Source organism: Balaenoptera acutorostrata, chromosome 15 (assembly GCF_949987535.1).
Source record: "Balaenoptera acutorostrata chromosome 15, mBalAcu1.1, whole genome shotgun sequence".
NCBI lineage: Eukaryota > Metazoa > Chordata > Mammalia > Artiodactyla > Balaenopteridae > Balaenoptera > Balaenoptera acutorostrata.
In genome coordinates, this window is record NC_080078.1 from 36,462,281 (window position 1) to 36,476,076 (window position 13,796).

A 13,796-nucleotide genomic window follows, 5' to 3' on the forward strand; every position below is an offset into this window, starting at 1 on the left:
TCATCAAAATTTAAAACTTTCATGTTTCAAAGAACACCATCATCACTTTTCACCCCAAAGTGAAAGAGAACCTACAGGATGGAAGAGCGTATTTGCAAATCATATCTGTGACAAGGGTCTAATATCTAGAATGTTAGCTCAATAATAAAAGGACAGTCATCCCATTTAAAAACGGACAGAGTGTCCGAAGAGACAGCAGAGTCCCTCTGGGAGGCTGGGCCCTCTGCACCAGCCCAGCCTGCCTTCAGTTTCAGGCTCCACCCCACTCAGGAAGCTCACAGTGTTTCTACTGATACAAACAGGGCCTCCACTCATGCTGGGTCCTTGCACCAGGCCCACCGCCTTCCTCCGGTCCTGTCCTCTCAGCAGGACAGCCCCACACTGGGGATCGGAGAGAAATGGGGTAAAGGGCCCTGACCTTGAGTTTCTACTCCTCCCCAACATCCCAGGACAGGAAACCACAGCTTCAGGTCTGGCCCTGAGACTCCCAAATGCAAGATCCCTCCCTTTGAAATGGATGAGCTGGACACCTGCCCCCTCCCTTCCACGCTCACCCCCTCCCCCCCAACTCCTCACTGAGGCCCGTTCAGCCCTTTGCCAAGGGCTTTCTCTGGCTGCCAGGGGCTCTTCCCTTCCCTCCTCCTCCTCCCAGTGGAGAGAACTCTAAGGCGCATCCTCGCCATCTCCCCAGATTCGCCACCAGCGTGGAGCTGCATTGCCCGCAGCAGGTGACTCCTCCCCAGCACAGCCCTCCCCTGGGCCTGCCTCCATCCATGTCTCCACAAGCTGCCTGGGACCCACTTCCAAACGAACTGCGCCCTCTGTGGGCCTGCCCTGGGCCTGGGGACACCCTAAGGGACCAAAACAAGGCATCCTCTGGCCCCTAGTCTTTTTTTCTTCTTAAAACAAGCTTTATTGTGATATAACTCACAAATAATAAGTTCACTCATAAGTGTACAATTCACAGATTTTTAATAAACTTACAGAATTATGCAAACGTCACCACCATATGATTTTAGAACATTTCTGTCACCCCAAAGAAAAGCCAGTACCCACTTCCAGTCACTCCCCTCCCTGCCCTGAGTTTCTGTCCGATGCGGGGCCCACAACTGGTTAAGGCTCTTAATCCCTCTGAGGCAAGCGTTTTCTCCATATCTTTTCTAAAGAACCCTTTACATGATTGTTCCCTGTTCTTCGGACCCAATTTGAAAAAATCTGGGCTAAGCCATGTTAAGGACTGCAGAGGACTGCAGGCCATGAGGACACCAGGCCTGGCTGTGCCCGGAGCACCCACGTCTCTGCAGGGCCACTTTGCTCCTGCCCGAGTCTCTGGTGTGATGTCCTTGCCCAGGAGAGGGCAGGGCCTAGGGGATTTCCTCTGGCCCTGCTGAGGGTGGATATGGGACCCTACGTCGATAAGGACCTACACTGGTAACTGAAGGTGTGGACGCCTGGGTGGATGCGAGAGGCCCTTGACAGGCTTTGTGCCTTTGAAAGCAAGGGAAGTGGGCCTGCCCTGCCTGCACCCTCACCGAGGTGTCTTTAGAGGGGGCTGTGTGCATGGGTCTCCCTCCGGAGGCAGACCCCCAGTGCCCTCTCCTCCACCTCCCGCTGCTGGTGACCCAGGGCTTCTTCCTGCAGAGCAGCAGTTCTCGGCCCCACGCACTCAGCTCCCCATTCTCCATGAAAAACGTTTTATGATGCCACATCCCTACCCTGAAGTGTAGCCCACCTATACACACAATTTCAGAAGCAATCAATGAAATGCCATCACTCCAACGTGAAGGAGAAATGGCAAGAAAGCCATTTAAAATAATATACGTGTAGCGCTTCACCTCGAATATGCCAGGGCGTCGCCACCTGGGCAGCCACGCCAAAGTCGTCAGCTGTTTGCCCTTGTGCACTGATAATATGACAGCTCCCAATGTGGACTGTTATGGGTGTGCAGGTTTGGTGGTATGAGCCCCAGGAGCCTGTGATGTGGTTTCTGAGATGCTGACGACTCTTGGTGGTGTCCCAAATAAAACTACGGGTAATCTTGTTTGGTTTACCCAGTGGCTGCACTCCTGGAAAATTCGGTGTATGTTACTGCCACACAGAAACCACTTTATGTTTGTAAACGAAACGCAGTTAGGCTCTAGGCTGAAGTCATCGTCAGCAGGTTTTCTCTGTCCAGGGGGTGTGTAGCAGTCATGTGGGGCTCAGGGCAGAGCCTCGCTTTACATCACGGGACATCACCCATTCCCAGCTCCTGCCCGTTGGTGCCAGTAGCACCTGCAACCATTGAGGCACCAAAAAAGCCCCACAAAATTCCGAACACCTCCTGAACCACCCACTTGAGACCTCCCTGGAAGCAGGCAGTAACAGGTGACGGTGACCTTTTTCGGGACCTGTTAGTATTTGCCTGCCTTGTTCTTACATGCTCCATTTAGACTCACAGAGGCCTATGCTTGTCTTTTACAAGCACATCTTATCCGAATGCAGCAAGTAACCTTAAAATATGGTATGGTGAGCTGAGTGAGTCCAGTTTACTTGCCATTGATCAAAAATAAGGGAGGCGGGGGTTCTGCCCACCGCCCACACCAGAGGCCACAGCATAGGCCAGGGTTGGGAGTGGCCCTGGCTGTGGGTCCCCCACCCACAGATACCCCATTTCTCCTTTCTCCCCCCGCTCCCAGGATGGTGTTCTTCCTGGAGGATGTGATGGCTTGTACCAAGCGCCTGCTGGAGTGGATAGCCGGCTGGCTCCCGCGCCATTTCATCGGGGCCATCCTGGTGTCCCTCCCCGCCCTCGCGGTCTATTCACATGTCACCTCCGAATTTGAGACAAACATACACGTAAGTAAAATCTTGGTGATTTTGTGTTGGTGCTCTTCTGGACTCCCTGATCACTTTTTTAAAATATAAGCCTGATGGCTTGGGACAGCAATTTAAATATAGGCCCTTAAAGAGGCGCAAACTCTTTGTCAGTCCTTTGAACTTGTCTTTTTAAAAGACTTGCCTCGGACAGAGGAGCGGGCAGGGAGGTCAGCCTGGGGGCTGCCCTGGGGAGATTCCCTGGTGGACCTGTGTCCTCTCCAACCCCTCTTGGTGTCCCAAATCAGGTTTTTTTAAAATTTATTTTATTTATTTATTTTTGGCTGTGTTGATTCTTTGTTGCTGCACGCGGGCTTTCTCTAGCTGTGGAGAGCAGGGGCTACTCTTCGTTGCAGTGCACAGGCTTCTCAATGTGGTGGCTTCTCTTTTTTTTTTTCGAATTTTATTTTTTTATATAGCAGGTTCTTATTAGTTATCCATTTTATACATATTAGTGTATACATGTCAATTCCAATCTCCCAATTCATCCCACCACCACCCCCACCACTACTTTCCCCCCTTGGTGTCCATATATTTGTTCTCTACATCTCTGTCTCTATTTATGCCGTGCAAACTGGTTCATCTGTACCATTTTTCTAGATTCCACATATATGCGTTGATATATGATATTTGTTTTTCTGACTTACTTCACTCTGTATGACAGTCTCTAGGTCCGTCCACATCTCTACGAATGACCCAGTTTCGTTCCTTTTTATGGCTAATATTCCATTGTATATAAGTACCACATCTTCTTTATCCATTCGTCTGTCGATGGGCATTTAGGTTGCTTCCATGACCTGGCTATTGTAAATAGTGCTGCAATGAATATTGGGGTGCATGTGTCTTTTTGAATTATGGTTTTCTCTGGGTGTATGCCCAGTAGTGGGATTGCTGGGTCATATGGTAATTCTATTTTTAGTTTTTTAAGGAACCTCCATACTGTTCTCCATAGTAGCTGTATCAGTTTACATTCCCACCAACAGTGCAAGAGAGTTCCCTTTACTCCACACCCTTTCCAACATTTGTTGTTTGTAGATTTTCTGATGATGCCCATTCTAACTGGTGTGAGGTGATACCTCATTGTAGTTTTGATTTGCATTTCTCTAATAATTAGTGATGTTGAGCAGCTTTTCATGTGCCTCTTGGCCATCTGTATGTCTCCTTTGGAGAAATCTCTATTTAGGTCTTCTATTAGGTCTTCATTTTTTGATTGGGTTGTTTGTTTTTTTAATATTGAGCTGCATGAGCTGTTTATATATTTTGGAGATTAATCCTTTGTCCATTTATTGTTTGCAAATATTTTCTCCCATTCTGAGGGTTGTCTTTTCGTCTTGTTTATAGTTTCCTTTGCTGTGCAAAAGCTTTTAAGTTTCATTGGGTCCCATTTGTTTATTTTTATTTCCATTATTCTAGGAGGTGGGTCAGAAAAGATCTTGCTGTGATTTATGTCAAAGAGTGTTCTTCCTATGTTTTCCTCTAAGAGTTTTATAGTGTCCAGTCTTACATTTAGGTCTTTAATCCATTTTGAGTTTATTTTTGTTTATGGTGTTAGGGAGTGTTCTAATTTCATTATTTTACAAGTAGCTGTCCAGTTTTCCCAGCACCACTTATTGAAGAGACTGTGTTTTCTCTATTATATATCCTTGCCTCCTTTGTCATGGATTAGTTGACCATAGGTGTGTGGGTTTATCTCTGGGCTTTCTATCCTGTTCCATTGATCTATATTTCTGTTTTTGTGCTAGTACCATATTGTCTTGATTACCATAGCTTTGTAGTATAGTCTGAAGTCAGGGAGCCTGATTCCTCCAGCTCCGTTTTTTTCCCTCAAGATTGTTTTGGCTATTCGGGGTCTTTTGTGTCGCCATACAAACTTTAAGATTTTTTTTGTTCTAGTTCTGTAAAAAATGCCATTGGTAATTTGATAGGGATTGCACTGAATCTGTAGGTTGCCTTGGGTAGTATAGTCATTTTCACAATATTGATTCTTCCAATCCAAGAACATAGTATATCTCTCCATCTGTTTGTGTCATCTTTGATTTCTTTCATCAGTGTCTTATAGTTTTCTGACTACAGGTCTTTTACCTCCTTAGGTAGGTTTATTCCTAGGTATTTTATTCTTTTTGTTGCAATGGTGAATGGCATTGTTTCCTTAATTTCTCTTTCTGATCTTTTGTTGTTAGTGTATAGGAATGCAAGAGATTTCTGTGCATTAATTTTGTATCCTGCAACTTTACTAAATTCATTGATTAGCTCTAGTTGTTTTCTGGTGGCATCTTTAGGATTCACTATGTATAGTATCATGTCATCTGCAAACAGTGACAGTTTTACTTCTTCTTTTCTGATTTGTATTCCTTTTATTTCTTCTTCTTCTCTGATTGCCAAGGCTAGGATTTCCAAAACTATGTTGAATAATAGTGGCGAGAGTGGACACCCTTGTCTTGTTCCTGATCTTAGAGGAAATGCTTTCAGTTTTTCACCATTGAGAATGATGTTTGCTGTGGGTTTGTCATATATGGCCTTTATTATGTTGAGGTAGGTTCCCTCTATGCCCACTTTTTGGAGAGTTTTTATCATGAATCGGTGTTGAATTTTGTCAAAAGCTTTTTCTGCATCTGTTGAGGTGACCACATGGTCTTTATTCTTCAGTTTGTTAATATGGTGTATCACATGGATTGATTTGCGTATATTCAAGAATCCTTGCATCCCTGGAATAAATCCCACTTGATCATGGTGTATGATCCTTTTAATGTATTGTTGGATTCTGTTTGCTAGTATTTTGTTGAGGATTTTTGCATCTATATTCATCGGTGATAATGGTCTATGATTTTCTTTTATTGTAGTATCTTTGTCTGGTTTTGGTATCAGGGTGATGGTGGCCTCATAGAATGAGTTTGGGAGTGTTCCTTCCTCTGCAATTTTTTGGAAGAGTCTGAGAAGGATGGGTGTTAGCTCTTCTCTAAATGTTTGATAGAATTCACCTGTGAAGGCATCTGGTCCTGGACTTTTGTTTGTTGGAAGATTTTTAATCGCAGTTTCAATTTCATTACTTGTGATTGGTCTGTTCATATTTTCTGTTTCTTCCTGGTTCAGTCTTGGAAGGTTATACCTTTCTAAGAATTTGTCCATTTCTTCCAGGTTGTCCATTTTATTGGCGTAGAGTTACTTGTAGTGGTCTCTTATGATGCTTTGTATTTCTGCAGTGTCTGTTGTAATTTCTTCTTCATTTCTAATTTTATTGATTTAAGTCCTCTCCCTCTTTTTCCTGATGAGTCTGGCTAAAGGTTTATCAATTTTATTTATCTTCTCAAAGAACCAGCTTTTAGTTTTATTGATCTTTGCTGTTGTTTTCTTTGTTTCTGTTTCATTTATTTTGGCCTTGATCTTTATGATTTCTTTCCTTCTACTAACTTTGGGTTTTGTTTGTTCTTCTTTCTCTAGTTCCTTTAGGTGTAGGGTTAGATTGTTGATTTGAGATTTTTCTTCTTTCTTAAGGTAGGACTGTATTGCTATAAACTTCCCTCTTAGAACTGCTTTTGCTGCATTCTGTAGGTTTTGGATCATCATGTTTTCGTTATTTGTCTCTAGGTATTTTTTGATTTCCTCTTTGATTTCTTCAGAGATCTCTTGGTTATTTAGTAAAGTATTGTTTAGTCTCCATGTGTTTGTGTTTTTTTACATTTTTTTCCCTGTAATTTATTTCTAATCTCATAGCGTTGTGGTCGGAAAAGATGCTTGATATGATTTCAATTTTCTTAAATTTACCAAGGCTTGATTTGTGACCCAAGATGTGATCTATCCTGGAGAATGTTCCGTGTGCACTTGAGAAGAAAGTGTAATCTGCTGTTTTTGGATGGAATGTCCTATAAATATCAATTAAATCTATCTGGTCTATTGTGTCATGTAAAGCTTGTGTTTCTTTATTAATTTTCTGTCTGGATGATCTGTCCATTGGTGTAAGTGAGGTGTTAAAATACCCCACTATTATTGTGTTACTGTCTATTTCCTCTTTCATAGCTGTTAGCATTTGCTTTATGTATTGAGGTGCTCCTATGTTGGGTGCATAAATATTTACAATTGTTATATCTTCTTCTTGGATTGATCCCTTGATCATTATGTAGTGTCCTTCCTTGTCTCTTATAACATTCTTTATTTTAAAGTCTATTTTATCTGATATGAGTATTGCTTCTCCAGCTTTCTTTTGATTTCCATTTGCATGGAATATCTTTTTCCATCCCCTCACTTTCAGTCTGCATGTGTCCCTAGGTCTGAAGTGGGTCTCTTGTAGACAGCATATATACACATCTTGTTTTTGTATCCATTCAACAAGCCTGTGTCTTTTGGTTGGAACATTTAATCCATTCACATTTAAGGTAATTATCGATGTGTATGTTCCTATTACCATTTTCTTAATTGTTTTGGGTTTGTTTTTGTAGGTCCTTTTCTTCTCTTGTGTTTCCCCTTTAGAGAAGTTCCTTTAGCATTTGTTGTAGAGCTGGTTTGGTGGTGCTGAATTCTCTTAGCTTTTGGTTGTCTGTAAAGCTTTTGATTTCTCCATTGAATCTGAATGAGATCCTTGTTGGGTAGAGTAATCTTGGTTGTACGTTCTTCCCTTTCATCACTTTAAGTATATCATGCCACTCCCTTCTGGCTTGTAGAGTTCCTGCTGAGAAATCAGCTGTTAACCTAATGGAGTTCCCTTGTATGTTATTTGTCGTTTTTCCCTTGTTGATTTTAATAATTTTTCTTTGTCTTTAATTTTTGTCAATTTGCTTACTATGTGTCTTGGCATATTTCTCCTTGAGTTTTTCCTGCCTGGGACTCTGCGCTTCCTGGACTTGGTTGGCTCTTTCCTTTCCCATGGTAGGGAAGTTTTTGACTATAATCTCTTCAAATATTTTCTCAGGTCCTTTCTCTCTCTCTTCTCCTTCTGGGACCCCTATAATGCGAATGTTGGTGTGTTTAATGTTGTCCTAGAGATCTCTTAGGCTGTCTTCATTTCTTTTCATTCTTTTTTCTTTATTCTGTTCCGCAACAGTGAATCCCGCCATTCTGTCTTCCAGGTCACTTATCCGTTCTACTGCCTCAGTTATTCTGCTATTGATTCCTTCTAGTGTATTTTTTTATTTCAGTTATTGTATTGTTCATCTGTTTGTTTGTTCTTTAATTCTTCTAGGTCTTTGTTAAACATTTCTTGCATCTTCTCGATCTTTGCCTCCATTCTTTTTCCAAGGTCCTGGATCATCCTCACTATCATTATTCTGAATTCTTTTTCTGGAAGGTTGCCTATCTCCACTTCATTTAATTGTTTTTCTGAGGTTTTATCTTGTTCCTTCATCTGGTACATAGTCCTCTGCCTTTTCATTTTGTCTGTCTTTCTGTGAATGTGGTTTTCATTCCACAGGCTGCAGGATTGTAGTTCTTCTTGTTTCTGCTCAGTGGCTTCTCTTGTTCTCTTGTTGAGCATGGGCTCCAGGCACTCAGGCTTCAGTAGTTGTGGCACACGTGCTCTGTATTGTGGCTTGCGGGCTATAGAGCGCAGGCTCAGAAGTTGTGGCACATGGGCTTTGTTGCTCTGTGGCATGTGGGATCTTCCCGGACCAGGGCTCGAACCCATGTCCCCTGCATTGGCAGGCGGATTCTTAACCACTGCGCCACCAGGGAAGTCCCCCAAATCAGTTATTTTCTTACACGTTTTACAAAGAAGCATCTGACCCATGTTTCCAGATGATACAAGGTAATGTGCTATCAACTATACTTTATATTTTTTGAAAAAAGTTAAAAAAAATAAAGATGACGTTAGTTTGCAGAACTGGCACAAACAATTGACTGGCACCTGGATCAGCTGCTGTTGATCAGGGAAGGAGCATTCAAGTTAAATCCCATAAAGAGTGAATTCATCCTGCTGTGGAAGATTATATTTTTGGTGCCAGCGAGTATAGCATGAAGTACTGGGTGGGCTGGCTGCATTTGATACTTAAAACCAAATCACATTTCTGCTGACACACAGCAGGGTGCCTGGAGGACAGGCTTTGGGAGGTAACTGGTTACACGGTGGAAGTTCTCAACCAGGGCAGTCTACCTTTCCTCTCCTCCAACGTGACGTGTGCAGTTTGCACACATCAGGAGAGGAATTTTAGTGCCAGTGAGACTTGTAACCAAAAGCTCTGGTAATTAATCTAATGATTTATGATCTGTCCCTGAAACCACCAGATATTTTGTTAAACAGAAGGACAGGTAAGTGAGCGTGTCGTTTGCTCTCAGGGTGCCCAGGTGGAGGGACGGCAGGTGAGCCCATGTGGCAAGGAGGGAGGCTGGGGTCCTCACCGAGCCTGCCCCTCATTGCAGTCCACCGTGTTCACGGGCTCGGCTGTCCTGATCACCGTGGTGCACTACTGTAACTTCTGCCAGCTCAGCTCCTGGATGAGGTCCTCCTTGGCCACAGTCGTCGGGGCCGGGCCCCTGCTGCTGCTCTACGTCTCCCTCTGCCCCGACAGGTACGTGCACAATGCCCTCCACAGCAGGACCACCTTTCTTCTTCTCCTTCTCACTTTTTCTTTTTGTTTTAATTAAAATATAATTGACACAGAACGTATTAGTTTCAGGTGCAGTATGTAATGATTTAATATTTGTGTATATTGTGAAATGATCACCACAGTAAGTCTAGTTAACATCTATCACCACACAAATTTTTTTTTCTCGTGATGAGAACTTTTAAGAGTTACTCTTGGGGGAATTCCCTGCCGGTCCAGTGGTTAGGACTCTGAGCTTTCACTGCTGAGGGTGCGGGTTCGATCCCTGGTCGGGGAGCTAAGATCCCACATGCCCCGCGGCCAAAAAAACCAACATAAAACAGAAGCAATATTGTAACAAATTCAATAAAGACTTTAAAAATGGTCCACAACAACAACAACAACAACAAAATCTTTAAAAAAAAAAAAAAAAGCCCTCTCACAGATGGTGTGAGGAAAAGAAACAGGAGCTTTGTGAAGACCCCTGGGGACAGGATGTGTTCTTACTGCTGTGCTACAAAGAATTTAAAATTTAAAATATAGAGGATGGCAATGATAGGTGCTATATTTAAAACATCCTTTGTTAATGAAATCCAGTAAGACCCCTACCTGTCATGTGTTCTACGAATTAAATCACGTTTGGTTCTTAGCTGTTAAAATGAGTCTGAAATTACCTGTTGCACATTTGCAACTGGTTTTGTGGCTTTTAACCTTTTCAACTAAATATGTAGTTGGAAATACGATGATACCTTGGATAACAGAGTGCACACGGTGAGTAATTTATTCAGAAATTTCAGGGGAATGTCTCAAAGCCATTAAGCTTCTGTTTCTATAACAGACTTCTCCTAAATGTTGGACTTTTTGTGTAACTGCTTATTTTTTATGTTAGCACATATTAAAGAATCATTTATTTAAAATTACAGTGGGTTTAGGTTAGCAGGATATTTCAGAGTTACATGGGACATTTCTCTATTGTGCTTTGCAGGGCATCTAACATTCCTGGCTCCCCAAACAACCAGAGGGACCCCCAGTGTTTCCAAAATGCCCCCTAGGAATGGTATTACTGTTGCCGAGAACCATTGCTTTAGTAAACTCAAAAGTAGAAAGTGGTCTAATTTGTCTCAATATCAGATGAAATCGCCATAGTGCATTTTGGGTATTACCAAAGCAGTGGTCAGTAATGGACAGGGTGAGTATCATTCCTCAGTTTACTTAATAAAATAATAACCACATGAAAGATATTCAAGTTCTCTGCAAATTAAGATCAAAAAGGAAATAGAAATGTCATTCAGCATTTGAAAGGAAACTTTAATGAATAGTTAAATCACTTGAAGCAAAACAAAGTGTCATTTTTCCTTTCTGAAGGTGCAGCCTTCTGGAATTATGGTCATTATAAAGCTCTTTCCCAAGAGCATGAAATTCAACAGTCTGACTTTTAACCTTTTAGATCCAACACAAATACCCCATCAGCCATTCATAGTGTCATTTAGTCACTGGTGCGGGCCTTTTCCACTTGGATCTAGAGAGCCGTAGCGATGGGGAACCCATCCATCGCCTTTTCACCTAGAAATCAAATAGCAGGTCTTGAGGTAGGGCTGGTGGTTGAATCTCTCCTGGACCCAGTACACCCGCATTCACGCAGAATCTTTTCAGCCCGTCCACCCTGTCACTGCTGAGCCGAACCCAGGGTAGGGAACATGTGGGGAGGACAAAACATAAACTCAACTCCTGTGAAGCTGGGGTTGGGGGACTCTTCCAGCTTTGAGGGGACACAGACACGTGGGTTACAGCAGTGTCACAGTCATGTCTGGACAGGGTGAGAAGAGGACAGTTTGTGTGTAGCTCTTGCTTTTCTTTCCTTTTCTGTGAAGTCATTTAATACCTCCTGTAATCAAAAAAGCCGCTCTGAGCCCTCACTGGCCTTTGTTGCCCAGGAGAGCTGCTCTGCAACGTCCCCTTTGCAGGGAGCAAGGCTGGGGGACCTGAAGGACAAAGCATCAGGGCACTTGCCCCGGGTGGAGAGGTTTGGGTGATTTGTGGGCCTGAGTGGACGCTGGGTAACATGACCCCAGAGGAAGCTGTGCAGCATGTGGAGAGAATGGGGCTGGGTATCTTGGGTACCTTCCCCAGCACCAAGAGAGAGGTCTTTAGTTAGGTGTGTTTTCAGTGTCTTAAAATTGGGGTTTGATTGCTTTGGGCATCACCAATAGCAAAGTCCGGCTTCTCCAGTAAGTAATCTGCCAACACCTCCAGCGGGGCCTCTTGAAATTGATCCTTTGTCAGTAGACTTCGCTGTTTGAACATGACTGAAGTTTCTAGCCTGTAGGACACGACACCATAGATAAGTCCTTAACAGCAAAATGAAGACCTTAGAGACTCTTCCTTGATTTCTCTTTTGAGTGGTTGTGCCTACTTTCCACAGCTGATATAAAGGTTTTTACATCGTTGTCTTTACCATTTTGTTATTCTTCATTAACACACAGCATCAAATTATAATTGAAATTTACTATCCTTAACTTTCTACCTTGATCTCCACCTTAAAAATAGGAAAGTTGTTTTTATTTAAACTCTTCTCGGATTGCTTTGTATAATGCCCTCTTTGCTTTTTATAATAATAGTTTTCTGCATTTTAATTTCAGTTCCATAGTAATTTCACACCTGGATGCAGTACAGAATTTCAGGTAAGCTTTTAACATTGTGCCTATATCTGAATAAATGAGTGTAACTGTATTACTGCTGGTTATTTCTAAGTTTCCTGAAAAACAGTTGTATCTTGAATTAAAAAGAACAACATATGCATTCTTAAAAGAGTAAGTGGAAGATATCTATTTGTTAAAATATCAGTTCATACTTATAATATCTTTGGGAAAATGAATAATTGTTAAGACATAGACAGGGGACTTCCCTGGTGGTCCAGTGGTTAAGACTCCATGCTTCCAATGCAGGGGGCCCAGGTTCAATCCCTGGTCAGATCCCGCAACTGAAGATCCTGTACGTGGCAACGAAGATCCCGAGTACTGTAATTAAGACCCGGCGCAGCCTAATTAATTAATTAATTAAAAAAAAAAAAAAGACGTAGGCAGGTTTCTTCCGCTCTCTGAAGGTAGCGCGTCCCTGTGAAAACTTCCGTAAGCCAAAAAGCGAAGAAGCAGTTCCGTTAGGACACAGCTCACTAACGGAGGCACAGAGTAAGTTGAGGTAAAGCACAGATGCTCACAGACACAGTTCAGAGCTGTGGCGGCTGATGCTGCGATGCACAGTGTGGTTCCTGGGAAGGAGCTTGGCGGGGCCACTCCTGCCGCTCAGGATGGTGCTGCCTCTGTAACACTCGCTGCAAAACAAATGCTGAACATTAGTTTTGCTTTTTGCCTTTTTTTCTTTCTTTTTGTTTTTAATTTTTTAAAATTTATTATTTATTTATAAATTTATTTTATTTATTTATTTTTGGCTGTGTTGGGTCTTCGTTGCTGCGCGCGGGCTTTCTCTAGTTGCGGCGAGCAGGGGCTACTCTTTGTTGTGGTGCGTGGGCTTCTCATTGCGGTGGCTTCTCTTGTTGTGGAGCACGGGCTCTAGGCACGTGGGCTTCAGTAGTTGTGGCGCATGGGCTCAGTAGTTGTGGCTCATGGGCTCTAGAGCGCAGGCTCAGTAGTTGTGGTGCACGGGCTTAGTTGCTCCGCGGCATGTGGGATCTTCCTGACCCAGGGCTCCAACCCGTGTCCCCTGCATTGGCAGGTGGATTCTTAACCACTGCGCCGCCAGGGAAGCCCTTTGCCTTTTTTTCTAAAGGCAAAAATCCCCTTCAGATTTCTTTCATTAGCAAAAACAGGTACTAATGTAGGTCTTTCATCAAAGCAAAGTGGTGAAAAGCGAACTTTCAAAAAGCGAGGGTTTCCTGTGTTAGATTTGGTTTAATTTTATATAAGACATTAGAATGTTACAAAGGAGATCTCACAAATCAAAGAAAATTTATTCCCTAAAATATTTTGAAATAACCGACTAGAAATTTGAAACAAATAAATGTTGGACCCTTGCTTTACTATAAACATCAAAATTAGTTCTAAATAAATTGAAGTCAAAAAATTTTAAATTATATAAAACTATATAAACATCTAGAAAAAATAAAATTAAGCAGTTCTCAAGCCTCTAAGACAGAGATAACTTTCCAATCTTACAAATAATAAATAGAACCACACACACAAAAAAATAAGACTGACTGAGGGGATGATAAAAGCAGACTGAGAAAAATATTTGTGAGACTGTTATGTAAAGAGCTAATTAAGACCTGTGTAGATAAAAGACAAAAAAAAAAATCACAAAAGAGGAAATGTAGTAGAAAATAAATAGGCTACTACCCAAGTCATTGCACTATTAAATAACTACAGAATTCCCTCTGATCTTCAAATCGTACCTTCAAAATGTTACCATGTGAAT

General features: G+C 42.4%; 1 protein-coding gene across 1 annotated transcript in view; it reads left to right on the forward strand.

The window, feature by feature from the left end:
- Nucleotides 1-13,796, forward strand: part of ADCY9 (adenylate cyclase 9) — a 121,877-nt gene that overhangs the window by 99,633 nt on the left and 8,448 nt on the right. Inside the window, exons 8-10 of the mRNA XM_057529012.1 lie at nt 2,679-2,838; nt 9,202-9,350; nt 12,005-12,046. Of these exons, the coding sequence (XP_057384995.1) occupies nt 2,679-2,838; nt 9,202-9,350; nt 12,005-12,046 (351 nt within the window). The remainder of the gene's footprint in view (nt 1-2,678; nt 2,839-9,201; nt 9,351-12,004; nt 12,047-13,796) is intronic.